Raw genomic sequence first — 27,078 nt, forward strand, 5'->3', positions numbered from 1 at the left:
TTATCTCATTGTCCCCACTTTATGGTCACATATCAAAATCAGAGGTTAATTAGCTTATACAACAAATAAACATCTATTAATTGCGAGGCACAATTCTAGGCACTTTAGATACATTAGCGAACAAAGCAGAAAAAGTCCTACCTTTTATAGAATTTAACGTTTCGGTGACCCTGAGAATTCTGCCTGGGTGGGGACAGCGTGTTTGGTGTGCTCCAGTATATAGTGTGTCACCAGACTCCTTTATTCAATTGTACGCTTTTCTTTTCTAAATCAGCTGAGGGTAATTTGTCTTATAGTTTCTCCATTTGTTTGTATAGATACTACATACATGTGCATTCATATACAGACACAGTCTTTCTCTGACTTGATAGGATTATGTTGGTAATTTTATTGAAATGTATAATCTACTGGTTTTCAAATACTGTTAGATAGTATCTAGCACAGAATAGTATTTTGAGGTCCTGAAAGATTAAATACGATTCTATTTTCTTCCATTTTTTCATATTCTTGGAAGGAAACTTTAATATCCTATCAAGCTCACCTAGTGATTTCTTTCTGGATTGTTCCTGTGTCAGAATTAGAGTTCTTGGCCCTATCTGACTTGTGGAAAGTTGCATAAATTAATGTGTGTCTCACATATAAACCAATTATATAATGATAGATATAATTTATAGGAGATGTATTTATGGTAGATATAAATGATAGATATAAGTTAAGATTTTTTTTTAATATTATAGAAACTTTACCATAGAAAGTAGGAGCGGAAAGGACTACCATTTATGGTGAAGCCAATGACATTCTAAATGTTAGAAGTTACAGTTCAGTTATTTCCATGATGCCGCACATCTCTTTATTTGCATATATAGTGTTTTATCCCTAAATTGTGAAAAGTAAGATAGGTTTTTTTTTTTTTAAAAAGTGAATCTGATACTAGGTTTCTCTTGTGACTTTGGTAGTATCTCTATATATAAATGTTTATATATTTATAAACTTTATTGACAGGGCTAGAGGAAGAACAATTAACAATAAGTATTTCTCAAACATTAATACATTAATACTGACTCCAAAAACACAGAGCTAGTTATTTGTTTCTGATTATTTTATATTTTCATGTATCTTATATTTGAGAGAAAAAATACAATTTTGGGTGAAATTCTCTTAATTTTTTTCTCCTTGCTAGTATTGAAAATGTAAATCAAAACTTGTAGGTTATTCCTATATTTAATTACATTTTTATATGTGGGTGATTACGTATAGTTCACTTGGGCACAATTTAAGCTTAAACAGCTTTTCAGTATTCCAGAAAAATCTCTGCATTATCACTTTGGATTTTAAAATGTCCTTGTTACTACTAGTTTGAACATGTAGGGGCAGTATAGTACTGTTTTTGTAAATCTTGTGTGAATTTGTGGGATTTTTGAATTGGTTAAGTGGTGTTAAAAGTTCGTTCTTCTTTGAGAAAATGCAGTTGTATGTCTTATTTTTTAAGGGATGATTGGGAGTATTTTATTAAGTTGGAACTATTCTTTCAATTCAGGTTCTGATGCATAGTATACAAATCTTTTATGTTAGGGAAGCTCATGACCTTGTTATATTTGAAGTCAAGGAATATGTTAAGCTAACAGGAAAAGTACATTTTTATAGTTATACAATGAAATGAAGACAGGTAAAGTGGATTTACAAAAATATGCAAAAATAGTAAAATCAGTGCAATTTTGCTCTTTTTGTTTTTTTAAATATGGAAGCTTCAGGAATTTGTGTGTCATCCTTGTGCAGGGGCCGTGCTAATCTTCTCTGTGTCGTCCCAATTTTAGTGTGTGTGCTGCTGAAGTGAGCACCAAAATCAGTGCAATTTTGCTCGTATTCATCCTGTACCAGCCTTTTCAGACATGAGTGTTTAACTATGAGAATCTTTTAAATAAAGTCTTAATTTTTGAATCTAACAAGTGAACACAATTTAGGTTACTAAACAGTCTTATTTTAAGTTTCTTTAAGAAGTATTTTTTTTTTTCAGTATCAAAACGATTCGGGTTATTACAAAATTGATAGTTTTTTTCCCACTTAAATTGATTTACACTTAAAAACAACTGACCACTTTTCTATTTATTCATTCAATAATTGCTATGAGTCAAGGACTGCTTTAGGCGTTTGGAGTACAACAGTGAATGAAACAGACTCAAATCCTCATCCTTGTGGAGTTTATATCAGAATAGCTGAGTGCTTAACAGCATAGATGATGGAGTCAGTTAGACTTGGGATTGCATTCTTAGTTTCACCACTTACTAAGCCTCATCTGTAAAATGGAGATAGTAGAAGTACTTACTTTCATAGGGTTGTTGTAAGAATAAAATGAAATGACCTATAGAAAGTATGGTTATGTAATAAGAACTTAATAACTATTACGAAGTCCGCATAAGGCTTTTTCAGTGTATTGGTAAAAGTTATAATTAAATCTCCTTATATGATAGTACTTAATTTCTTTTACTTACAGTTAGTGTTTTGAATATTTTTTCATTTTTAGTTTGTTCAAACTGTGAAAGAAAATGCTTAGCACCAATTTTAAATGGTCATTTTCTTAAATAATTTCCTGAATGACTGTTAATCTCTAAATGGAAAGCTACTGCATGTGAAAAATTAATGTGATTTGTTCTACTTACATTATGTAGATTCATTCACTGTGACTATCATCTATGTAAAAATTAACCCCATTATGTCTTCCTAAATTAAGGTAACCTGTGCTATCTTAGTATTTTGTTTGGAGTTTCTCAGATGTTTAGAATAAATGTGTTGGCTTCAATACCATTAAATTAAAACAATTTAAATCGCTGTATAAGAATTAAAAAGAGTGTATTGATTCACATATTATGTTAGCTGCTAAAATGTCTAGTAAATAGTTCCCATTATGATTTTAAGCTCTGACTCCATTTCTTTCCCTAGAGGCCTCAAAATAAGTTAATTAAGAAATGGAACATACTTGCTAACATATTTGAAAACGAGCTTATCAAAATGGCCCCTGGTATATCGTTACTGTATAAGAATTGAGACTGAAAACATTTAAGGACTTGATTCACAGGTCTTAACAAAAGTTCTTAGAGATTTAGATCTGTCTTTGGTACCCTGTGCTGCTCTTGGTTCTCTTTATTTTTTAATTGCGCGGAAACCCCATATTTAACACATATACATACATGCGTGCGGATGTGGCACACGCACACACACCTACAAGCACTCCCGGGCCCCCCATACACGCAAATGAAATTCTCACCCACCCCACCTCTGTTGAGTAGCTTATCTGCTGTGTTCATGCTGCAACTGCTTCATTGAGGGGAAGTGTTGTTCCGCTGTTTTCATATTAGCTTTGTTATCATGCGGTATTTTCAGCTGCTCATACTCATTACCATACAGCTGGTATGTAGAGAAGACAAGGAAGCAAGCAGAAGTTGTACTGTCTACAAGAATAAGAAGCTCTCTTGCAGATGGGGTGCTGGCAGATGGGGCATGTGTTTGAACAGGTTTTACTAATAACAGAGTGCATTAAAAATCATTCTGAGAAAGTCCTAAGGTCAGTGCCATGAATTCAGAGCTTGAGAGGTTGTTCAGCTTTTTGTAGACCTTTTTAGAATATTAATTAACTCTCATACAAAAAAGTAATAAATGGCTAACCACAACATCACCCAAAATATTTTTTGTCAGTTTTTCCTTTTTCATTTTAGTATATTTTCTCTTTAATGTAATTTACAAAGCATTGATACTATTCGCTAGTGTTTCTCATTATCTTGCACTGTATTTTGTAGTCTTCAATATATTTACTTAAAATTCCCAGACCATGGTTATATACAAAAGTATATATACTTTGAACAATGTAATAACATTCTTCAGTTATAATATATACATGTTAAAATATTTCTTAGAAGATGAAAACCAAAGAGGATTTAGAAATGCATATATATAGTGTTGACTCCAGTGAGGTTTAAGATGAATTATGTTCTATCTCCAAAGTTAGATGTGAATGGTATGCCCCAAAATGTATCTTTTGTTAAAATTATCATGAAATTATTATGAAAATGCTTTTCATATTCACAAAACCAAATGAAGTAGCAATGAAATAACTATCAGGAACTTTTTTTTTTTTTTTAAATATTTCAGTGGGATCTTAGTCCTTTTGGCCCTTTTCATTAAGTGTAGTGTTTCTTGCTAGATCCTTTCTCAATAGGAGGTCATGATAAAAAGCAACTAAAGCAAAATAAAGATAGGTGGTTATGTGTAAAATGCATAATATTCAATTTAATTTTAATGGAAATGTCACTTAGCTTGCTATTTTGTTCATAGAGATTAAAATATATATTGCCAAAGGTTGTTTTGTCTTTTTTTTTAAGCAAATATTACTTAAAATGGTTTTGGTAACTCTCAAAAACTTTCCATGCTTCAGATTTCTTGTCAGTAAAATGGAGATTCAAAAATGATATATCTTGGGTTAATACCAATGAATAAATAAAATACTGAGACTGTGGGATATAGTGTACATTAAGTGTTGTTAAAACTGTGTATATTCCTGGGGCGCCTGGGTGGCGCAGTCGGTTAAGCGTCCGACTTCAGCCAGGTCACGATCTCGCGGTCCGTGAGTTCGAGCCCCGCGTCAGGCTCTGGGCTGATGGCTCGGAGCCTGGAGCTTGTTTCCGATTCTGTGTCTCCCTCTCTCTCTGCCCCTCCCCCGTTCATGCCCTGTCTCTCTCTGTCCCAAAAATAAATAAAAAACGTTGAAAAAAAAAATTAAAAAAAAAAAAAACAACTGTGTATATTCCTTTTAATAGTAAAAGTTTATATTCTGTTGGGCATTTTTAAAGGTACAGGAAGTTCTAAACCAGGTTGGTTTTTTTAACAAAGATAATTGCATTTTTGTTGTATATCAAACTGTATATTTTCTTTCAGTTTAGTTTATGCTTGAGTTGTGTAACTGATAAATATCTAGAAAATTGTATTACTTTTCCCTGAGGGGGGAATATACATATATAAATATATAAGATGATATAAATAAAACTATATATAACACATACTAAATAAATAATATATAAAATATGTTACTCACCTACATCACCTTCCCTTGTATTTAAAATTATATGAGCTTTTCAAATTATGCCGAAAATTAACTTTTACGGTTATTTTTTCTGTAGTTTTGTGTCATTATTGACTAAAGTATGTGTTACATTGCTCATTATCTCATTCAAATATTATTTTTTTGATACCCTGTTAAGTGCAGGATACCCTCACCCTATGTGAGGAGTTGATGTAAAAGAAAATAGAAGTGGTCACTGCTTTCATAGAACTTACAGTTTAATAAGGGACATGACATGATTAATGTGCCTACAGTGTGACAAGGCGTTGGGTCAAGCACTGTGGTTAACAGCTTTAGAATGGGAGGAGGTGGCTCAGAGAAGGACTATACACAGATGATTCCCATGTTTTCATCTCCAATCTAGACCTTTGTTCTGAGCTCCAGAGCTAGTTGGAGCATGATATCCTCACCTGGATGTCTCAAAGACACCTCAAATCAAATATGACCAAATATGGAATTCGTGATACTCCCTACCCCAGGAAAAGCAAACAAACACTCTTGTCTAGTATCCTCTCTCATGTCCCATCCAGTGGGAAACCTAAGAACCTAAGAACCATAAGAAACCTAAATGTCATCTTTAATAATTCCTCCTCCTTTACTTTTCATGACTAGTCAGTCTGTCATCAAATCCTATTAGTTTTATGTCCTAAATGTCTTGTAACTGTTCACTTCTACCCGTCTCTGTTGCACCTAGGTAGTCTCACCCACTGTTATCTCTTGCCTGGCCTGGTGGAATAAATTCCTCACATAGTGTCTCCACATCCACTCTCACTTCCGTTCTGTTTTTAATACTACATTTAGAATGATTTTTCAAGAGGCTTATCTGATTATTTCTTTCCCTTCACTAACATGCAGCATTAGCTTTTCATTACTCTTATGGTAAAGACCAAAATCCTTTATGAGGTCTTGCATAATCTAGCCCTTATCTACTTCTCTTAACCTCATTTTGCACTTGCCATAGAGCCTTTATTTGTGCCTTGCAGCCATTAGGGGTGCCCTTCCCCCACCACAACACACTTTAGTCATTGCTTCTCTTCTCTGAAGAGACTGCTTCTTCTTATCTGAAGAAGACTTCTCTTCTCTGAACCTCTAGAATAGGTCAAAACCTTAACATTACACATTTTTCTAAAACTCTATAGCATTTACCATAGTTTTACTTTGGCTTTGTTTTGTTTGTCTTCCTCTCTTACTACACTGTAAACTGTAGCCATGAAGCTGAGACCATACTTAATTTAACTTATGTGTAATAGACACCCAAATAAATACTGTTGAATGAATGAGTGTGGGAAATCAAAATAACCATATAAATCTATATTTGTTTTAATTACGTATCCCAGGTAGAATAACAATTGGAGATAGTTGAAACAGTGTAGGATAGAATCACAGAGATAGGCATGTGTTATCAACACTGATGTTTACTCCTAGGAAGTGATAACCACACATGGATCAAACTGATACTAAAGATGGATTGTTCCTTAAAAAAAGATGTGTGTGATGAAATTAAGAAACAGGGCCAAAGTGATAAAGTGATAACTGCATTTTGAAGCATATGTTTGATACATACTCCAAAAAGTGCCCCCTCAACACTACTACTTATTAATAAGTTAGGTATTTTTAGTCTATTAAACTAAAAAATTCAAAATCAAGTAAAAGTCTTAATACCCTTTTAAGGGAACTTGAGGGAATTAAGTGTTGTGGGGTTGTGATAAGCATTTAAAACAATTTCTTCAGTGTTATGATACATAACTTTCGTCAGTTTTCTATAGTGTTCAGATCATTTGGGTAAGGGTGAAAGACTATTAGCCCTTTCAAAAGGACTTTCCAATGAGAGACTTTGGTGTATTCTGTTCTCAGCTTTTTTTCATTATTTCATGTTTTAGAGATACAAAGTATAGGACATGAGGGAGTGAGGAGGGTAGGCTATGGTTCTTGGTGGGGGAGGGGGGTTAGGAAAGGAAGCAAACCCATGTATTATTGTAAACACTGTTCATCAGATAGATTTTCTTTCACTGTGCCTACTGATGGCTGCCTACCTTCAATATAATGTCAAAGATAATGGGAGCAGTTCTTCACCAAGGGGGCATTGGCAGTGGTGTATTAATTCTTTGTCAGGCTGCTCTTGGTAAATTCCCGGAAGTAAAGTGTATCAGAGTACACAATTAGCTACCTAGTTTGTCTCTTCTTTCTCAATGTCTGCTGTGATTCTAACATAGATCTCATCTATAATCACATATTTGGATACTGAAACAGCTCGGGAAACATCCTAGAGATTTCTTTAACTACCAGTACTTCTTGCTATGTATGTAGAAAACACTATTTCATTTTCTGTAAACTGGAGACCAAGATTTGCCTGTGTTCAAATCCTAGCCACCCTACTTAGTTGTCTAACCTTGGGGAGAAGTTACTTAAGCTCTCTGTGTCTGTTTCCTCATCTGTAAAATGGGATCATCATAGTACCTATTTCACAGGGTTGTTAGACAGTTTCAATGAGTTTATGTAAGTACCTAGAAGAGTGCCTGAAGTTCTCTTCTGTGTATACTTCATTTTCTTAAGAGAAATTTTTTTTTAAAGAGTTGCTTATTCAAGTTTGACTAGTTTACAGTATTTTTTGATGGTGGGCAGTTAAGGAGTATTCAAATCAGATTAAATGTAGTGTTTGTTTTTCCTTTTTCCTTAGGTTTAAAATATTGCCATCTGTGTTTCTTGAAAATATCTCTTCCTCTTTCTAGCTCTATGCATTGTCATATAAATTGAGCAATTTCATCCATCAATTATATTGATTCGTCATTTTTTTTTATTGACTTGTCTGTTCTTCCTCCTGAATTGGGAGTTCTTCCAGGGTAGAGGTTACATCTTGCTCAGTTCTTTTTGCTTAGTGTCTGGCTTTTAGTAACCCTGGCTAAATATTTCTTGAATGCAGCAGATCTAGAACTACCAAAATAAAATGTTTGAATCACTGTTTGGTTTTCTTCTCCCATCTTGTTTCATTGTTTAGAAAATAGAGAACCATTATATGACTCAGGATTCATTTGGATGAGACTCATAATATTACAGTGGAATTTGAGGTTAGAGGCTCCCCATAAATTTTTCTCACATAATTTCCTTTTTCTGTGTTCCCTATATAGAAAAACAAGTACAGTACATTTCACAAAGTTAAAGTCTTTGAAATAAATGAATTGGTGGAGTATAAATGACATCTTGGTCTAACAAAATCTTTTTTTTAATGTTTATTTATTTTGAGAGAGAGAGAGAGCGAGTGAGCAGGGGAGGGGTGGAGAGAGAGGGAGACAGAATCCCAAGCAGGCCAAAACCCATGAACCATGAGATCATGACCAGAGCCTAAATCAAGAGTTGGATGCTTAACTGACTGAGCCACCCAGGCTCCCAGTAACAAAATCTGCTTATTGCAATTGCTTAATAAAAGCTAGTTAAATAAAAATGTCTGAAAAATACCATTTAATTTTAATCTGCCCTTTACATTGTGATCATGATGATTAACCTGTCTTTATTTAACATCTCTTGAAAGTTATTCTAAGTTCTTAGTATGTTGTTTTGTCTCTTGATAGAATAACTTTTCAGGAATGTCTGAAAATGAAGAGAGGGGTGTGTGTGTGTGGGGGGGGGTGTGTGCATGTCTTTATCACAAAGGCTAACAAAATATTACAACTTTAAGAATTTTCTGTAGTTCAGCATCTTTTTGCTAGCTTTGACTTCATGTAATTTGGTAGATTTAAGCTATTCCTCATAGGATTTTTTTTTTCATATTGTAAAAGTTTGAACATGTATTGACTCAGTTAAAAAGAATTTAAGATTCAATTTCTTAAAGTGTTCTCAAATCACCATGTAGCAGGTCTCAACAGACCAGCTGTATACACAGAGCAGATCTTAAATTGTAATGCACATTTGTTTAGTAGTCATTGTGCCATGATTACACACCATGAGTTCACACAACTGGAAGGAAACTCATGATACCCATCCTGCAGAAAGAACATTTTAGAATCCTGTATCAAGTGCGGCAAACTTTCAAAGTTAGTTTTTAAACATTTGGAGGCCTTGAGTATTTATAGATAAATATGTTCTTAAATATTAAAGAAATTTAATAAAGAAAGTGAACTTAAAATATGTCTTTTTAATTTTTTTTTAACGTTTATTTTTGAGACAGAGAGAGAGCATGAACAGGGGAGGGTCAGAGAGAGAGGGGGACACAGAATCCAAAACAGGCTCCAGGCTCTGAGCTGTCAGCACAGAGCCTGACACGGGGCTTGAACTCACGAATCTCAAGATCATGACCTGAGCCGAAGTTGGAAGCTTAACCAACTGAGCCACCCCGGCACCCCTAAAATATATCTTTTTAAAACAATGTTTAATGTTTATTCTAGGGAGAGAGAGAGACAGAGATGGAGAGACAGAGACAGGGTGCAAGCAGGGGAGGGGCAGAGAGAGAGGGAGACACAGAATTCGAAGCAGGCTCCAGGCTCTGAACTGTCAGCACAGAGCCTGACGCGGGGCTCGAACCCACGAACCGTGAGGTCATGACCTAAGCCGAAGTTGTATGCTTAAATGACTGAGCCACACAGGTGCCCTATAAATAAAATATTTCTATTCTAATAGTTTTGCCAAGATGTCAAAGTGCTCCTGACTATTGACCTTACATTCACTGCAAATAAAAAAAACTACCATAAATCGTATGCCTTTTCACATTAACAGTTATTTTGAAAACATTTCCATGACAGGCAAAAATTATGTCAAACCTTACTCATGACCCATCTATTTCTAGTAATCTTTCTTTGTACTCTACTTTTATTTACTGAAACTTTAGAGTCTGTTGAAATCTCCTAAAAAGTTAGGGGATCATGTAGATGTTATGCTAGTCAGATAATTCTAGATTCTTTCAAAGCAATGAATGCAGTTTCTTAAATTATTGCTTTAAAATATAATTTGATGTTTCTGAAATGACTCTTTAGAATTCTCCTTTTTAAGTGTAGTGGGGGAATGATTACTGGGTTCTTCTCTCCTTACTTGACAGCTGCATCAAACAAATACTTAAAGAGCAGGCAAGGTACTCGAAAATAAGTAAAGAATTGATTAAAGATCACCATGATGCTAGAGCAAGAACCTGGTGTGATTTATGTTTCATATTGGCCTCGCACCAATATGGAACTAGTAAGTGTTTTTGAATAAGTGAAGTAAGTTTAAGTCCACAGACTTTGATTCATAGCTAGAGTTTTAAAAGATGAAAGTTATCCTTTCTCAAGTTTAAATTCTTGTGGAAAATACGTAAGATGATTGAGATGAGAAGAGATGATATATTTTAAAAAATACAATAAGTTTGAATCTGGACTTTATGTATCTGCTAGCCAAATTTTATAATTGGACATAATTATCAAAATTGGGAAGCCAACCAATAAAAGATTACCGAGTTGAGAATAATGTGTATTTTAGATTAAGCAGATCTTGTGTGACAACATGCTAATGAGAGTGTACCTAATAAGTAGGGTTGCACCTGAGGCTGTACTTAGCTTTAGCTGAAGGCTTTTTCCAACTTTGAGATTCTGTGGTTATGTTCTGGAATTTTTTTTTTATGATCCCAGATAAGCAGTCTTAAAAAGTGTACCATGGGTAAAATCCTTTTGTCTCTAATAACTAAAGGTAACCATATCATTTACCATTATAGACATTTGTTATAATAAGGCTGGATGCATTGTCCATCTGTAGAGATCTGAGCCCAACATCAGTGTCTTTCTCAAAAAAAGTAAATTATTAAATGTAAGGATAAAATCAGGACATAGAGAATAGAAGAGCAAGGTAATAGAGATATGATGCAGTAGATACTCCTTCATTCTTACAGAATTGAGTTATGAGATATAAAGACTTACAATAGTGCTTGGCACATGGTGTAGCCTAATAAAGTAGTATAATTCTCTTTTCCAAGTTTAGGAATCTTTTGGGATAGCTGCTGAGTTTGAGAGTAAGTGTGAGGGAAATGAAAGAGTAATTGCTGCATGAAAGAGTTGAAAAGAGTTATATCTTCTTTAATCAGTAACTGAGAATTACTTTGTAAGCAATATTTAATTTTATATATATTTTTGAAAATATAAAAAATAATATAGGCAAAAATATATACAGAAGTTCTGTTGTATTTACTCTTATCCTGAAAATCCTGTAATGACTTCACAATTAAATCTGAACTCTTGACCATGACCTACAGGATCCTACATGATCTGGTCCTTGGTTACCTGTCTGACTTCATCGTGTACCAGTCACTTCATCTTAGCTAGACTGGCCTTATTCTTGCAGATCCCAGGCTCTACTCTATCATTTTGACTTAAAAGTTGTTTCCCGGGTGATGCCATTCAAAATTAGCCACACTTCTTTACTACCCTAGCTACCTACTTCTTTCATAGCACCCTGTTTGATTTCTCTCTTAGAACTAAGCATTATATGAAATTATCTTAGTCATGTATTAGTTTGCCTATTAGATGACTTCTCCCCCACCCCGCCCTGGAATGTTATACTATAGGGGAGTAGAGAGCTCATCTGCATTGTTTGCCACCTTATACCTAGAGCCTAAAACAGTTGTTGGCACATACTGGGTTCAAAAGGTTATGCAAGTGAACTTGTTTATTGACAGGTAAGAAAAAAGAGGGAAAATCTCTTATTAAGCCTCTTAGATGACCATTGTGAATATTTTAATATATTTACATAGGCTTTTCTTTGTGTGTGTGTGCGCACACACACACACACACACTTAAATATTTGCATATATATTTTACATTGGACCATACTTTATATCATGTGTTTGAATCTCACATACCTTCTACTTTACAGTAGCCCTTCCCCTAGTTCTTTACATGATGAACAGTTACACGGTGAGCTAGAATGCTCTGCAATGAAGTGTTTTCCTTAAGACTTCCTTAAAAGGAGGCTTTGAGTCTGGGGGCTGGAGAGGCAGGACATGGGGAGAAAGGGTTGGGAGCAGAACAAGACAAACTGTTTAATTTTCCAAGTATGTCATGCACTTTTGAATACCAGAGGTCCTTTCCCCACATATTGGTGAAAATCAATGAATCATGTACCCTACTGCCCTGAATTACATTTTTTATTGTCTTTTCATCAAGTTTTTGGGAGATTATCATGTTTAAATGAATGTTTATTTCTGAAGTCTCTTCATTCCCCCCTATATTCAAAAGTACAAGCCGTTTGTGTATATGATCTGGTAGGAGTGCCTATTGAAACAGAAGGACCCCTTATTAGTCAGTGTTTATAACTAAATAAAAAGTCAACAGTCTTTACGCCCACACAGTAAAGTTCTCCTTGTACAGAAGGACACATATTATCCCTAAAATGGGAGAATGAGTCATGGCAGAAAGTACTTTTGAAGAAACTGTTACTAGTAAATTAAAGAATATTTTAACTGTAATATTAAATGTTTGGATTAGGAGGTGTGTTGGTAAATAGTTTACTCCTTAATGCACCTTATAAGACCAGTGAGTACTAGAAGTCTTACATATGTTAATTCTTCAAGGTAGTGATAGTGTTATTTCCACATGTCTTTAGTCCACAGATGATAATTTCCTTTTTCTTCCTTAGCATCTAAAAAAACTTCTGTTTGCTACCAAACTCAGAAGCAAGACTATTTTATATGAAATTTTCTATTTGAATGATTTCTTCATTTTCTGACCTCCTACACTACCCAATTTGGCACTTGATAGATATTGTTCTCTATTAGTTTCTTGTCTTGCCAGCTGGATTTTAAGTATCTTGGAGGGGGAGAAAGGTTACTGTAATGTTTTTATTTGTCCTCAGCATTTTGTAGAGATTGGGATATAAGTGATTATTTTTTAATTGATTTCTTTTAACCTAAATCTTTCAGTTTCTGTCACCTTTTCCCAGTCACCATGTCTTTGCCTCAGATTTCCCACATGTAGCAGAAGCAGAGTCAGATGGATCTAGATAATCATTCCATGAACTGAATAATCAAGATTTAATCATAGTTTGCATATGCAATTGCTGTTTGCAAAATATAACTTTTTGCTTCCTTCTTTAGCAATGTCTGATTTTTTGAGCCTAACTTGCTTGAGCCATCACATATCTAATGGAAATCAATTAATAAGTAGTGAACTTGGGACCGGAGTCTAAGGTTCTAATACAGCTGTATAACCCTGAGCAAGACACTTAATTCTCTACCCTCACCTTTCTCACCTGTTAATAGCAGTTATTATTTTATAGGATATCTGTTATATGCTGGGCATCTACTAGGTCCTCACAAAGACTCTGTGGGCTAGGTTAGTAAAGTTGATAGGCGGTAATTACCATTACAAAAACTAGAACTGCTAAAAGGTCAACCCCTATGGAGGTTCCACTCTAATAACAGCAAAGCTGGTGTTTAAACTCAGGTTTCTCCAATTCCAAACCCCATGTTCATTTCATAAATGAAGGAGAACTAGATTAGATGACTTCCAAGTTCTCTTCTAGTTCTAAACGTTATGGCTTCCTGTTATTAATGTTGGTGTTGTTGACTCAGTATGTACAACTTTTTTTACTTCTTAGCTTTTAGCCCCTTTCTCAAAACTTTTTGGTCATAACTAAATTCAAGTCATGACTAATCTGTGACTTATTTAAGACATTAATTCCAGAATTTTAAACAAACCTTGAAACAAAAGGCTATTTTAATACTAAAATATAAGATTGATATAGCACACCTACAGAAATTTTTTTTTTCCGAGTAGGTAAATGTATTTGAACATCACGACCAGCAGCAGTAAATATGGAACTGGATAAAGAAAGTAGAAGAGTGAATAGAGTTCTAGGTCTTCTATTGAGAGAATATTGATTTCATCCCTTCTCTATATTTGCTGTTTTATTTTTCTTGAAATCAACCTTATTTTTATAGTTTCTCATGATATTTTCCTTACTTTGCTGAAGGGTTACTATAAAACAATTACAACAGAATTTTGAGAAGGAACTTTTGGATATGAATTCAACATACTTACTGATGGTTGATTTTGGATTTGAAGCATGAGATGTAAAGATGAATTGATTTCTAAAGAAGTCAGGATACATTCCAGAGTGACTTACTTTGTCAATTATTGCAGGTATTGCCCATCTGTATAGAGATATTATAAGGAACGTTTTGGTGCATGAAGTAAATCTGATAGCTCTACCACAATATGAATTTTAGCAGAGCAAACAAGCAAAATTCTCATCTTTATTGTTTTCTTCTGTAGTTCTGATAAATGAAACTCTTAACTTGCATCTGGTATGTATGTATGTGTGTATATATATGTACTTGCACATATGTTTATCAGATAACTAATTTGGCCCAATTAGAAGGGATGAAAAAAGCTTTTACTGCTTGAATTAATGTTGCAGTTTATTTGTGTCAAATCCTCAAGGACTGTATTTTTGTAAAGAGAGCTATAAATACCAGAAACTTCAAGAAAAAGAAAAATTTATAAAAGTACCACTCCTAAAATTATAGTTATCTTAAAAATTATTTAAAGCAGTCTGAGCTATATTTTGATTTGCATTTTGATTTACAGTAATATTTCACTATTTGTTTACTTGGATGATAGTTTCAAACTAAATCTGGCTTACCTTGTTTTATTTTACATGTTCTCAAATAACTAGTTTTGAACTAATATCAATGTGAATTCTAAGAGTCAGAAGTGTGTATATTACCCTATTCTGTCTTAAATTCAGTGGAGGAAGAAAAACATTTGCTTAATTGCATACTCTCCTGTGCCTGACAAATTCTAGGTTGCTAAATAAATGCTTAATTAATGAATAAGACTGGAAAATAGCTTATTGATCAGTACTGCCACCTACTTGCATTAGGGAAAATGTAGATGCTGGGCGTACATATTATTTTAATTGACAATACCCGTGATATGACAGACTATTAACTTGCCAGTTTCAGTTGTGAACCTTTTAGTAAGAACTCCCATCCCAGAAAGTTAATGACAGTGGGTTAGTGTGATTTCAAAAAGTTTGTTTTAGCTTCAGTATGCTTGGCATTCCTTTGATGTTGAAAGTTTGAGCTGTCTCTAATTTAAATTCTATGCTTGGGCAAGACAGCCAATTGTTGTGGTAGGTAGTTTTTCTAGTGTAATATCAGAGTGAAAAATGTTGTCTTGATAATAAAGAAAATCACTGACGTATAAACACATTCTGTTATTATAAAATGGAAGTAAATTTTTAAATGTTAGCAAGATAATGAAAAGAACCAATAATATCATAATATCATCAATTCTAGTACAATGGGTAAGACTTTTTAGTACTGAGTATAACATATTTGTGCTTTAGAAAAATGATGTCCTGGTTGCTACTATTTATTTGTATGGCCAGCTATCCAAAAACATTAATTATTGTTATGTATCATTTTTCTATTGTGTCCTAGAATAAGATGGGAGCCTTCAAGGAGTAGATAGTAGTGGAGAAAGATATATAAAAATAATGACAATAATTTTTAGGTATGATGAATGCAATAGAAGAATTTATTTAAAATGGAAACAACTCTGAGACCCAAGGTGAGGAAAAGTACTCTATTACTCCTTCCGTTGTTGACACTGTATAAAGGTACATACTTCTCTGAAGATACATAATTCAGTGAAGACTGCTTGACTGTTTATATTTTTCTCACTATTTAGAATAATTTGGTAGAATTATTTGGTTTCTGTCAGTGACTACAACTTGCCCTTCTAAAAACTTAGTCATCCCAACTAATTGCTCAGAAAGAACCATTTCTCTTATGCTAGCTCACAAGTTAATCATTCTTCTACCTTATTTCCCAGAGGCTTTGCCTCTGAGGCGGTGCATCTTCATATCTTTGTACTGTTTTTTAATTTATTTATTTTCTTTCTTAAGTTGCTGCTCTCATCCATTCTCATACACGTAGCTCAATGGAGTTGTGATAAGATGAGCATTGAATCTGAGTTAGCAGTCACTCCCCTTGCTGATAGATTTCCAGTAAGGCTTACAGGTTGTCAATCAGCACAAGAAGTATTTTTTTTATACAACGGGAAATTTATTGCTTAGCTGGAATTACATGAAGGTGTATTGTATTGTAGTGGAAATATGTTTAATACATTGAGTATTGATTCTAAAAATTTGGATGACAAACACAAGTATTGTCTCAGCAGTAATGGTTGACTAGTCTTTTTTTCGGTGAACTTACTAGTTAACATTCTAGCGTAAAGCGTAAAATACTTTTTTTCCTAAACTTATTTAACATAGATTGTGGACTGATCTCAGTTTGAAATGTTTCTGTCTACCTCAAGGGTCAGAAAAGATAGATAGATACACACATAAAGGCTTTTTCATTCATACTACTGAAAAACTTAAGTCTCTGAATAAAGTTCTAAATATCTGTATTTTAGGGGCACCTGGAATGGGTTAGTTGGTTGAGTATCCAACTCTTGATTTCAGCTCAGGTCATGATCCCAGGGTTGTGGGAATGACCCCTTCAGCAGGCTCTGCATAAAGCCTGCTTGGGATTCTCTCCATCTCTTTCTCTCTGCCCTTCTCCCCTGCCCACATGCACACGCTCTCTCTCTCTCTCTCTCTCTCTCTCTCTCTCTCTCTCAAAACAAAAATTAAAAGTAAACAAATAAACAAATAATAAAAATATCTGTATTTTAGTCAATACTCTCAGAAATAGGAATGGAGAATGTTTGGGTTTTTTTTGCTTTTTTAAAAATTTTTTTTTTATTTTTTTTAAATTTACATCCAAATTAGTTAGCATATAGTGCAACAATGATATCAAGAGTAGATTCCTAATGCCCCTTACCCATTTAGCCCATCCCCCCCTCCCACAACCCCTCCAGTAACCCTCAGTTTGTTCTCCATATTTATGAGTCTCTTCGGTTTTGTCCCCCTCCCTGTTTTTATATTATTTTTGTTTCTCTTCCCTTATGTTCATCTGTTTTGCCTCTTAAAGTCCTCATATGAGTGAAGTCATATGATATTTGTCTTTCTCTAATTTCACTTAGCATAATACCGTCCAGTTCCATCCACGCAGTTGCAAATGGCAAGATTTCATTCTTTTGGATTGCCGAGTAATACTCCATTGTATATATATACCACATCTTCTTTATCCATTCATCCGTCAATGGACATTTGTGCTCTTTCCATACTTTGGCTATTGTTGATAGTGCTGCTATAAACATGGGGGTGCATATGTCCCTTCAAAACAGGACACCTGTATCCCTTGGATAAATGCCTAGTAGTACAATTGCTGGGTGAATGGAGAATGGTTTTATTTGCTTTTGTTCATATATATATCATGATGAAATTAATAGATCACAACTTTCATTAATAGAACTTTAGAGAATATTGAAAATTATTTTTATTTTATTTATTTGAAATCTGGTAAGAGATTTAGTTGGCTAGTTTTGCTTGCCAAATTCTTTCTTCACGGTTCAAATTAACATTGTAACAAGATAGTAGGGAGAATTGTTGAAATAATTAGGAAAATAAAATCTTCATGAGTACTTAACTTATGTAATGTTTATTACATTCTCACTTAAAGGATAAATTAATAAAAATAATTATCAAATGGGACCCATGGAATGTGGGGAGTGTGGGGTGGTAGAAAGTCTTTTCAGTGTATACTTTTGATTATCATGTTGATTTTTGAATCGTGTAAATATTTTACCTATTCAAAAATAAAACATGAATATACATACCTACATGTAAATATATGTTTGCGAAGGTCAGGTGTCCCTTTAACTTCATACCATACAAAGGAGCCATTCCTTTGAATATAGAAAATTACGTTATATTCTTCTTTAAATATCCTAGGTTTTGAGGCAGTATCCCTGCTTTATTAAAGTTGATCTATGTCCTCAACTGAGTAGACTTAATTTGAAAAAGTTACTTCATCTAAAGACAGGACATGATTTCAATTGTAATCAAGGTGTATATACTGTTACATGATTGGTGGGAAGTTCATTTGTCCTCTAATAAGCTGGTTACCACTGACAAATTTTAGAGAAAATGTCAGGTGTTCATTTTATAATTAGCTAGTTTCTTCAGATAGCCCGGAGCGGAGGCTGATGGTGGAGGGGAAATCACTTTTTTTGGCTTTGTATTTTTTAAAATCTTGAGTGCTCTGAATCTTCTAACAAAAGGGTTTATGGGTCTCTTCCTAACCATTGGATTCCCCCCCGCCCCCCCAAGAGAGACTTCTTTTGAGAAAGAACTTTCCTTTGAAGTAAGCTGATTGTTTATTTAGAAAATTAACTTTTTGCTGGGTACTTGTACATATTGTATCTGAGGGCAAGAATTTAAGAGTCAGATTTTTTTAAAAAGATAATATAATATATAGAATATACTTTCCAGAAGAATCCAAGATGTACATCTTCATAAAATTTTGGATTATCTTATTTCATTTATGTTTTTTTAAGTAAAAGATACTACACTAACTTAATGTCTGTTATAAAGGTAAACATTTATTTTTTTAAATTATGAGACTACTTTATGCAGCATTTAGAATCATTTTCCTAATGAAAGTCATTTGTTAACTATAGCAGAGAGTATTAAAATGTACTAAGTCCAAATACTATTTCTTTTTTTCTGAAGAAACATTTCAGGTACTTAAATAACTATAGGCACGCAGTTTACTTGTAATAAAGAATGTTAATGGGGAGGGTAGGAGTTAATTAACTAGACCCTTAATAATGGGCCAAGGAATCTTACAATTGCCTCCCTCCCGAAGCTAGTTGTGTAGCAAGTTGCAAGATAAAATATCTAGATTTGTGAAGTAGTCATTCTGAGAAAAAGGTTGCCTTCAGGCAAACTTTGGTATTTATTATTATGTAAAATGCCTTTTTAATGGTAAGCAATACACGTTGTCAAAGTAATTCTGGAGGTAGAAGTGCAGTACATCCTGTTTACTCAAGATTAAATGAACAAATAAGGGTAGGACTCCCAATAAGCCCAGTTTTTGCTTTCTTTGAAGAAATAGAACATTTTGGCCAAACTTTACACACTTAATACTAGTCTGATAGTCTTAAGATATTGTCATGACTACCAAGAATTGATGAAGTGTGGCAATTTTCTTGAAAACTATATTTGAAATGAAGGGAATGGAAAAACATAGGGAACGTTTTCATTAAATGCCAATATAAGAAGTATGCAGGTTAAGATACAACTTATTATATAATTTCTGCAAATGCTCCAAGCTCCAAACTGGCTTACTTTATTGTAAATCCTCCCCACCCCCCAACAAAGAATATTTAATTTCTCCCTTCGGGATTGCTCATTTTGTATCTTCTAAGCTACTTGAAAAATGTGATCAGTCTGTGCCAGGACTGCAATAGGGTAACAGTTAGTGGAAATAGCCTGCCCTGCCTCTGTTGGGAGGACTGTATGGAAAATATATTCCATTTTCAAAATATTTCTGAAAGCACTTATTTGTGGAAAGGATGCTTGCCATTTAAAACTCTTCAGAAATGCAGGTTTTACAAAATACAAAATAATCTCCTGAAAGTTTGAAAGGGGAAGGGGGCTGTCGTGTGGGGGCGGGCTCATTTGCTGCCCACATCCTCCCTCTGTTCAGTGCGTTGTGTGCTTACGGGTTCCCTGGAGCGGATCACCATATAATTGATGTGCAGTCTGCATTGCTGAATCCTGGACTGCACCATTCTGTGTTCAAGGGAAGATGTAATCTGATCCCTCTGCTGCTGAGGGAGGAATCTGTTCAGTCAAGGCTTTGACAGGGCATAGTCTCCTCCAATAATCTTCTCGGTTCTCTCTCATTATTCCCTCGAGTTCTCCTCAGTCAAGCTGCATGTATGTATGTGTGTCCCGAGAAGCGGTTTGATACTGAGCTGCATTTGCCTTTACTGTGGAGTTTTGTTGCCGGTTCTGCTCCCTAATCTTCCCGTTCTGACGTGCCTGAGCATGTCCACATTAGAATCTGTGACATACCTACCTGAAAAAGGTTTATATTGTCAGAGACTGCCAAGCAGCCGGACACACGGGGGCACAGAATCACTGAAGGGGAAAAATACAGAAAATATGGGTTTCTACGGCACACTCAAAATGATTTTTTACAAAGTAAGTAATCTGTTTTCTTCCTGTGTTGTATGATTGTGTGTGTGTGTGCCTGCCTGAGAAGGAAAATCTGTATCATCAGAGATGGCTGCAGTATCCTCTAATTTTGGTGGGTGGCTGGATGGCTGGTATTCGGTTTTATATGGTGAATGTAAGCAAATAATGCAAAGACAACGTAAGCTGTAAACAGCTTTAAATTTAAAATAAAATGTGTATTTTAATCCGGGAATTTTCCACTAAAATATATTTAGACTTTAGAAATGTGGCTCCGTTAAATGCTGACCTGGAAATACTCTACCCTTAGTTGGCTTTTAGTGAGTCTTTTGCCTTTAATTTTTCTGTATCTTATACATTTTTCTTTTCTTTTTCTTTAGTTGACTCTTTTAAAGTCTAGAATCACTAGAATATTTAGCACTTCTATTTTAAAAGATCGTATTTACTTTCTGTGCCCCTTAAAAAATTGCAGAATTAACGTTTGGTTCTAAAGTCAGGATTTTCAGTAAACAGTATAATATTTAAAAGACTTCTATAGTCCTACAGAAAGTCCTTTATTTTGTAAAATATTCTGAAAATAAAAATCCTTTCCAAATGGTTCCCTTGATATGTATTTGGGGCATTTTTATCCATTGAAGGATTTCTAAGATGGAAATAAAGTTTGCTTTTGGTGGCAAATGGCATTTGCACCAATGTGTATTTGCAAGATACCCAGGGAAGTTCTGAAAGCCAGTATTACAACTTAATTAGAATGATTATCAAAGTTTCTCATATCAATTTTGAAAATAAGAATCTGTGCAAGTTATTAAAAAAGCTAGATTTTTAAGGTAATCTGTACCGACTGACCTTCCTGAGAGCTACATTTGCGTGTATGTGTACGTGTGTGTCTATGATTTATATGTATGCAAGCACGTGGCTATCTATATATTAAATCCTATATATTTATTTTTGGCTTTTATTAAAATTATTTGGAGAAAGAAAATAATGGTTTTTGAGAGGAATCACTTTAAAACAACGTAATGAGTACAGAAACTTCTGAAGGGTTGAATTAAGACCAATTCCATTTCTTTCCAGTAGGTATTTCTTGAACTAAGGCATAAATTGTGGACAAGCTTGCTGTACCCTCACTCTAGCTCCTGATATCATAAGATCATCACTGTATTTTGGAAGACTTTTTCATGATGATAAAAATGTCTTTATTATCCATAGTGTGGTTCAAAATTTGTTAGAGTCTTGATGGTTCTCTTTAGTATTTATAATGCAGCATGCTGTTTTATGATGTTCCCATGTGAGGCAGTAGGTAAGAAACTAAGTCTGGTGCAAAGCAAGGGTTTTTACCTTATTCTAAAAATGAGGATAGCTCTCTATCACTCTGGGGTTACCTCCGCCACATAATTTTCCATAGTACAGTAATTAATTAGCAGACACAAATCAAAATAGAAAAAGTTGCATCTTATTAGGTCTTATTTTCTAGTTTTTATGACATATCTATAGTCAGATGACCTCAGTTAACAGATGGTGAAATATAAAAAAAATAAATATTTCAATATTGATGTTGACATACAATTCTGAATGTATTTACGGTATTATACATATATAGCATAAAGAGATACTTTAAAAGTATAGATGTTGGATATATATACCTTACAAAGATGTACGATTCGTTCTTTTTAAATGTTTTTGTTGATGTTGCTGAAATTTTCAAGTTAGAATATTTTGTCCTGAGTGAGCATCTGTCAGTGAAGTTATATTCTTTGTAAATATCAATTGATGGCTTTTTTCCACCTTTATTATACCATCCCCAGACCTCTCTCCTGTTACAGATTTACTTTTTTACTCTCCTCATTGCCCATATTCATTGCTTTATGCCTTATTATAATTACTTTTCAAGATCATCTTATTTACATTGTTCTCTTCACACTTTTATAATAAATATGTGTTTTAAATTCGGTTACTGTTACTTCCATTCGGGTTTTGAAATTTTGATTTTTTTTGTATGTTTTATCTTGAAATACGTTTTTAAAGGAAAGTGATGATCACTAAGAGAGATACGTTAAATATGGTTCTTCAATGTGTGCATTAACATGACATTTCCCCCTGTGTTCTTAAACTGGGAAACGTGAAAGATATATGACTCTCAAGGAATATGTATGATGAATATCAGTTTTTAAATCACCATATGGTATTCTTCTGGACAAAATATTGGGGGGGTGGGTAATCACCTTTCTCGTCTTCAAAGAGTAAAACAAAGTAGAACTAGTAGAAGAAATCATAGAACATTTATTTTCTACATACATTAACTATGCCTAATTAATGAAAATTTAGGCTTATACAAATTTAAGAAATTTTTTTCACTAGTACCAATGCTAATGTTAAGACAGTTGGACAGGTGATTTTTTTTTTTTTTTAAACCTATCTTATTTGCTTTACCTTATAGATGAAAAGAAAATTGGACCATGGTTCTGAGGTCCGCTCTTTTTCTTTGGGAAAGAAACCATGCAAAGTCTCAGAATATACAAGGTAATATTAACCATAATTGATTCTCTCATGATTCTTATGTTTCTTTAAAGAGTTGATGATTCCAAAAGCATTTCTTCCAGTTTATTCTCATAGAATTATAATGTTACTGGTACTGTTGACTCTGTAACACATTTTGAGATCACTGAACATTGAGAAATACATAGTCCCAAATAAGAAGAATGACTACTGCCGTAGCTTATATTTTCTTACTAATACTTTGAAATAAGACACAAGCAGAAGTTCTCTTATAAGCAGAATTTTTAAATCACAGTTTTTAAGGAATTCTAAAAAGTAAGTTCTAAAATATGAATATGAGCAAATATATCTTGTTACTATAGCAACAGCTGCTCTAGGGTAGATATTTATATATGCAAAATTGAAGATACATTTATTAGCAGTGAAATAAAACTCACAGTTACTAACTAAATCTTCCTGTGTTAGGAATCCCCTTTTATTTTCTTGGTATATCTTATGTTTTTAACACATCCATATCCACACCAGTAAATTAGGTTTCCATAACAACTAAATACAATTGTAGTCTTGTTTTGTGCACCATTCCATCATTTTTTGGATTTTGCATCAGTATAAAACTTTTCCCACTTTCACGCTAATTAGGCTAACTTAAGCACAATATCTATTACCCAGCCAATTAAAAATGGCTTTAGATGTTATTTGGAATGTGGTATTTTAAAATTTAAATGACAAAAGTATCTTCAGAGCTTTTTTTGGTCTTTTCTGCATAATTGTCACTTCTTCAAATCACTGATTAAAAGTTAGCTATAGAAGCCCTAAGAACTTCATGATGGTAACATTTCTTCTTTTTTCCTTAAATATTTTGATTTAGAGTTACGTTTATTATATAAGATGCAATAAATTTAACATTGCTCAGACTTAAGTTTCTGTGATGGAGAATTGCTAGAGATTGCATCTCTCTCTCTCTCTCTCTCTCTCTCTCTCTCTTTTAAGAAAGAGTTTATATTTTTACTTCATCCAGTTGTGGAAAATACTTTTTTAAAATGCTCTTCTATGAAATTTAGAAATCATAGAATTAAATAGTTCTCTATGCAAAAAATGCGGAGATGATGCAGAGGAGAGAAATAAAACTATCTCTTAGTTATTTAAGAAATGCTTTCAGTATGATTTCCCATGTTAATTGTTCCCCTCTTAGTTACCCTTTGCCTTTTGACAATTTCACTGTGTTTGGCACTTCCACCAGAGGGTGTGGGGTGATGGACACATGAAACTCTTCATTTTTGCTTTTTCCTTCTAGTCTTGAGAAAGTATTTCTTGGATGAGAACGTTGAGTTTAATGTTAAAAATGTACTACTTTTAATGTATAGATTGCAGTGAACCATATCATTTTGGTCTTCTATTAATATGGCTGATACCAGGACAAAGGTATTAAATTGTTCAGTTGTGTTTAAGGCAGCTTGTAAACAAATGCTGAATTTTTACTACAGAACACATTTTAAGAAAATCTGTCTTTAGTTGCTCACTTTTTATTGTGAGAAAATACCTGAAAATGTGCAAGTTCTGTTTTCAGCCTTTTAACATATAACTTACCAAAGCAAACCAAACTGCATATTGATTTCCATGTCTTTTTGGAGACTTTATCAGTATATATTTGATGCTTTTTAATTTTTTTGACAGATTTTCTAATAATAAGAATGAAACTATGATTTTCTGTCTTCCTTATTAGAAAATTTATGATCACATTCTGTTTCATTTTGGAGAGGAAGACAGAGCTTACCTCTGAAATTTGATAGCCAGCATGGGACGCCTGGGTGGCGCAGTCGGTTAAGTGTCTGACTTCAGCTCAGGTCATGATCTTGCTGTTTGTGAATTCGAGCCCCACATTGGGCTCTGTGCTGATGGCTCAGAGCCTGGAGCCTGCTTCGGATTCTGTGTCTCCCTCTCTCTGCCCCTCCCCTGCTCACGCTCTCTCTCTCTCTCTGTTTCTCTCTCTCAAAAATAAGTAAACATAAAAAAAAAAAAAAATTGATAGATGGGAAAATAGATTTAATTGTTGTATGTTAGAGATTATCTTGGATGTATAATATTAAAAGGTTTAAAGGTGGTGAAGATTTCTCTGTAAAATCTGGTGACTAAAATACATTTTTTAACAAAATAATGAAATACGCTGGATAGAAAAGGATTGAGGGTATTGTTTCATTAGTAATTTATCAGAGCTTAGATATTCAGCTAATAGGCTGTAATTTGTATGTTCTTCAGATATAAAACTTTATTATCATAGCTCAATAAATTGAAGATTATTTTACAAATGTAACTATGAGTCTTCCTGAACTTTTTATTCAAATGTCTCCAAAATAGAGATATTCAGTATTTACCTCAATTAAATAATTTAATTATATATTGAAATTAGGAAGAAAGTTTAATATATTAATAACTTGGTTATAACTATACTTTTCTGCTATTAGTCATTTTTAGGAGAGTTGGACAGTTTTAGAGATAGATCATTTAGTCTTAACTCTTTGATTTTACTAGTGGCAGAATTGAAGGTTTATTTTCTGTAATGTCTCAGAGTTTAAATTATTCTATGAAAGTGTTCAGATGATCTCATTTGATTCAATTTTACATATCATATAGTAAGTTTTCAATACTTACTGTTTTGAGTAAATACATGTCTAATCAAGGCTTTTTCCTGTCAAATGTTATTTAGACTAAGCTTTATAAATAACAGTGGAAAGTTGGAGAGAGAGAGATAAATATTATAAATAATTTAGAAGGCATCTGAGTTGAAAATTAAGGAATAATGTGTGTGGTGAAATGTCTAAAATATATGAGCATACTGCTTCTACATATGAATTTTTTAAACCATTAATAAGTTTCACACCCTTTTTATACAGGAAATTTAAACTTCTATTTAGTTAAGTCACTGAAGACCAGTCATAACAGAGGTAGAACCTGTATCTTCTAAAGAAATATTTTAACATTATTTGTATGTATCAACAAGTTGCAGTTTTGCCATAGAGATTCTGTCATGTGGTTGCAGTTAGCATTGCTGGGATAATAACAGGTGGCTATGTAGGAGGGAGGAAACCTGCTCTAAGAATAGCGGAATAGATTTTGTGTATCCTTGCTCTCTGGCAATAAGCAAATAAAAATAATAATTCTGTTGATGTTTGACATATGCCACATCACATGCTTATTTAAATTAGAGCCCATTATTCTTAACAAATACCTACCTTTGTTTCCACTCTTGTGTTTTTTTGTAGTACCACTGGACTTGTACCATGTTCAGCAACACCAACAACTTTTGGAGACCTGCGAGCAGCCAATGGCCAAGGGCAACAACGACGTCGAATTACATCTGTCCAACCACCTACAGGCCTCCAGGAATGGCTGAAAATGTTTCAGGTGACATGTCTAAACACAGTATTTGAAATGCTTCACTTAATTGCTGCAAAAAATAAGGGATTATTCAGCCATGAGAAGGAACTGTTACATGCTACACCATGGATGAATCTTAAAAACATTACGTTAAGTGAAAGAAGCCAGTCACAAAAATGACATGAAATATCCAGAACAGGCAAATATATAGAGACAGAAGATAGATTAGTGATTGCTATGTGATTGGTGAGGGGATGTTGGGGCTAGCTGCTGACAGGTATGGGATTTCTTTCTGGGGTGATGGAAGTGTTCTGGAGTGGATAGAGGTGATGGTTGTACAGCAAGACAGGTGTTCTTGAAACCATTCAAGTGAACATTTTAAATGGTGAATTGGACCTTGTGTGAAGCATATGTCAATAAAAAAAGCTATTGAAGATAAGGGAGTTCATCTTAATTTTTAAACGCATTAATCAAGAGAATCCAGTGCTTATTTTGTATAAGTGTGTGTTTGTTTTGTTGTTGCTTTTTAGATAGTAAGACCTTTCTTCCTTTTCTCTTTTATGTTGGGGTTTCTGAATGTACTTGTTTTCCAAAATTTCTTGCTTAGAAGTTAAGCATTTAGGAGTAATGTAGGAACTCCGCTAATTAGTCACTTGTGGTGATTTAGCCATCACTGTTACCCTAGTAGCCTCCAAGACTTTGATACAGCTTCTCTTCATCAGTGCCATGCTGGTGTATGGCTTGTTGTGTTCATATGCTGATTACTGTATTTTACTGGCATTTAAATTCTTTGAAAGTTTACCAGGAAGATTGGCTACAACTAAACCTCTGTTAGGAATTTTGTAAATCCTGGTAGTGATATTAAATAGATTTATCTCTTCTTCCAGTGAGACAATGCATATATATTAAGCATTTAGCAAAATAGTTGACCTAGATTAAACACTTAATTATTCTTTGTAAATATCAAATAATATAAGTTATGTGAAGTCACGGTATCTCTGATATTATCCATGACATTAATGTAAAATGAATATATTTCCTTACCT

The 27,078-nt window shown here is 33.8% G+C and overlaps 1 protein-coding gene and 1 non-coding gene across 10 annotated transcripts in view; one reads left to right on the forward strand and one right to left on the reverse strand.

The window, feature by feature from the left end:
- The window catches only part of FBXW7 (F-box and WD repeat domain containing 7), a 227,473-nt gene that overhangs the window by 174,628 nt on the left and 25,767 nt on the right, over nucleotides 1-27,078 (forward strand). For 8 of the 9 annotated variants that reach the window (XM_042935303.1, XM_042935299.1, XM_042935300.1 and 5 more), the window contains 2 exons: nucleotides 22,599-22,681; nucleotides 25,918-26,059. In XM_042935303.1, the coding sequence (XP_042791237.1) occupies nucleotides 22,599-22,681; nucleotides 25,918-26,059 (225 nt within the window). Of the gene's footprint in view, nucleotides 1-18,695; nucleotides 20,171-22,598; nucleotides 22,682-25,917; nucleotides 26,060-27,078 lie in introns of those variants that run through there. The other variant, XM_042935306.1, reaches the window with a different exon arrangement.
- LOC122218756 lies at nucleotides 1,732-1,838 on the reverse strand. The gene has a single exon (XR_006202088.1). It is a non-coding gene; the product is annotated as a U6 spliceosomal RNA (small nuclear RNA).

Source organism: Panthera leo, chromosome B1, assembly GCF_018350215.1.
Source record: "Panthera leo isolate Ple1 chromosome B1, P.leo_Ple1_pat1.1, whole genome shotgun sequence".
Lineage (NCBI taxonomy): Eukaryota > Metazoa > Chordata > Mammalia > Carnivora > Felidae > Panthera > Panthera leo.